This window comes from Gossypium raimondii, chromosome 5, assembly GCF_025698545.1.
Source record: "Gossypium raimondii isolate GPD5lz chromosome 5, ASM2569854v1, whole genome shotgun sequence".
In the NCBI taxonomy this organism is placed as follows: domain Eukaryota; kingdom Viridiplantae; phylum Streptophyta; class Magnoliopsida; order Malvales; family Malvaceae; genus Gossypium; species Gossypium raimondii.
This window is the reverse complement of record NC_068569.1, coordinates 23,864,182-23,866,014: the sequence shown is the minus strand read 5'-3', so window position 1 is coordinate 23,866,014 and position 1,833 is coordinate 23,864,182. Positions and strand designations below refer to the sequence as shown.

The 1,833-nt window shown below is 34.5% G+C and overlaps 1 protein-coding gene across 1 annotated transcript; it reads left to right on the top strand.

The window, feature by feature from the left end:
- Positions 1–381, top strand: LOC105770158 (proline-rich receptor-like protein kinase PERK1). Its single transcript, XM_012591237.2, has one exon. It carries the CDS (start codon positions 1–3, stop codon positions 379–381), a length of 381 nt encoding a protein of 126 aa, XP_012446691.2.
- The last annotated feature ends 1,452 nt before the right edge of the window (positions 382–1,833 follow it).

Below are 1,833 nucleotides of genomic sequence, written 5' to 3'. Positions count from 1 at the left end.
ATGTCGAAATCCTTCGTTTGCTTGGTTCTTTTGACTCTAGTAGCCACCTGCGCTCTCGGCAAAGCTCACAGCAATACGCCAACCAAGTCACCGTCATTTCCCTCTCCAACCACCGCTTCCACCGCTTCGCCACCAGCTTCTCCGCCGTCAACCGCCACTCCTTCTCCTTCTCCTTCATCCCATGAATCTTCTCTGACTTCCTCTCCTACCAGTTCTCCTTCAATTCCTCCTTTGGCTCCCACTACTATTCCTAGCATTGTTACTCCCGCTTCCTCCATCAGTCAGACACCAAATTTATCTGCAGCTCCTCTTTTGAACGTCACCATTGGATTGGCCGTTGCAGTTATTTTGGCAGCTCTTCATTTGTTGACCAAGATTTGACTTTAGAGAAGTGTTTTAGATTGAATAAAAAATTAATTTTAGTAGAAATTTTATCAGGTTTTCTTATATATATACACATATATTTTAATGGTGCTCATGACTTTTTGTCATTTTGACGGCTGAGAGTTATTCGATTATTATTATAGTTATCTATTTATTATTATTCGGGTAAATTTGATTTATATGCGAATTTTATAAAATATTTAAGGTTTTGGATCAGTTTTTTAAATACTTTAAAAAAAATAGGTTAGTTTTGATTGTGGATATTTGTAATCAGTACAATCACTGGATTCACTCAATTTTTTAAATGTTTTCATTTTGTTCATTTTAGTCAGCAAAATATTAAATCTCTAAAGTAATTGACCGTTCATGCGATATCATCCTTTTTTATCCTACCACTATTGTTCATCATCTTCTTCCCCACTATGCCACCCCTGCCTCCATCATTCTTTTTCTTGGCTCCCTGCTTCTAGCCACCACACCATCTCTTCACCTGCTGTTGGGAAGTGGGCCACAGCTTGAGAATAAAACAAATGAAATTGCTAGCATTAATGGCACTTCAGCAGAAGTTGCAAGGGAAAAGAAGGAAACCAGTACAAAGTTATAGTTAAGCACGATGTCTTGCAATTAGATATGCATTTTTGGTCATTCTCAGAGAAATAATCGTCAATCTATTCAGTTGAGTTAGATATTTACTACAATTAACTTTGGAACATGGAGAAAAAGAATCGAAACTTGCCTTTGGAAGAAAGAATATGGTTTTTATGATTCCCATTGTTGAGGATTTCAACATTGAATTGTTTGGGAATGGTGTCCATTTTAGGGATCTTGTAATCACTAATCCATCTGAATTTGTGGTGTATTCCTCAAGTAAAAAGAACACAATTCCTTGAACATAAGATCCTTCAATCTATAGCCAAAATAGAAAGAAAAAAAAGCTTAGTTTCTTTACTATCTCATATATGATGTTCAACAACGAACTTGATAGAACAATGTCAAACAAAACTTTCAGACAAAAGACTGTATCCTGGCTAACCTGTCCTAAATCGACAGCATGATAAATAACTTCAAATATGTAAAAAATAGATTGTCAATAATGGCTAAAAATCGAAAAGAGAAGAAGAAGAAGAAGACACAAAATTTTACGTGAAAACCCTTTTGGGAAAATTTTACGTGAAAACCCTTTTGGAAAAAAACTACAAGTAGAGAGAAAATAATTTACTATGTCGAATTCAAATAATACAAAAGGAAAGACGACTACGTCTATTTATAGGTTTGTAAAACAATATTCTATTCAAAGTAAAATAGAAGTAATACAATAAGGTTAAAACATCTTATTCTTATCAACATCAAATAGAGAAAGTATACTTCTATACGGATGCCACTTGTAAATTCTACTATCTTGCCACTTATATTTTATTTTCACAAGAATTTGGGCACACAATTCTAACA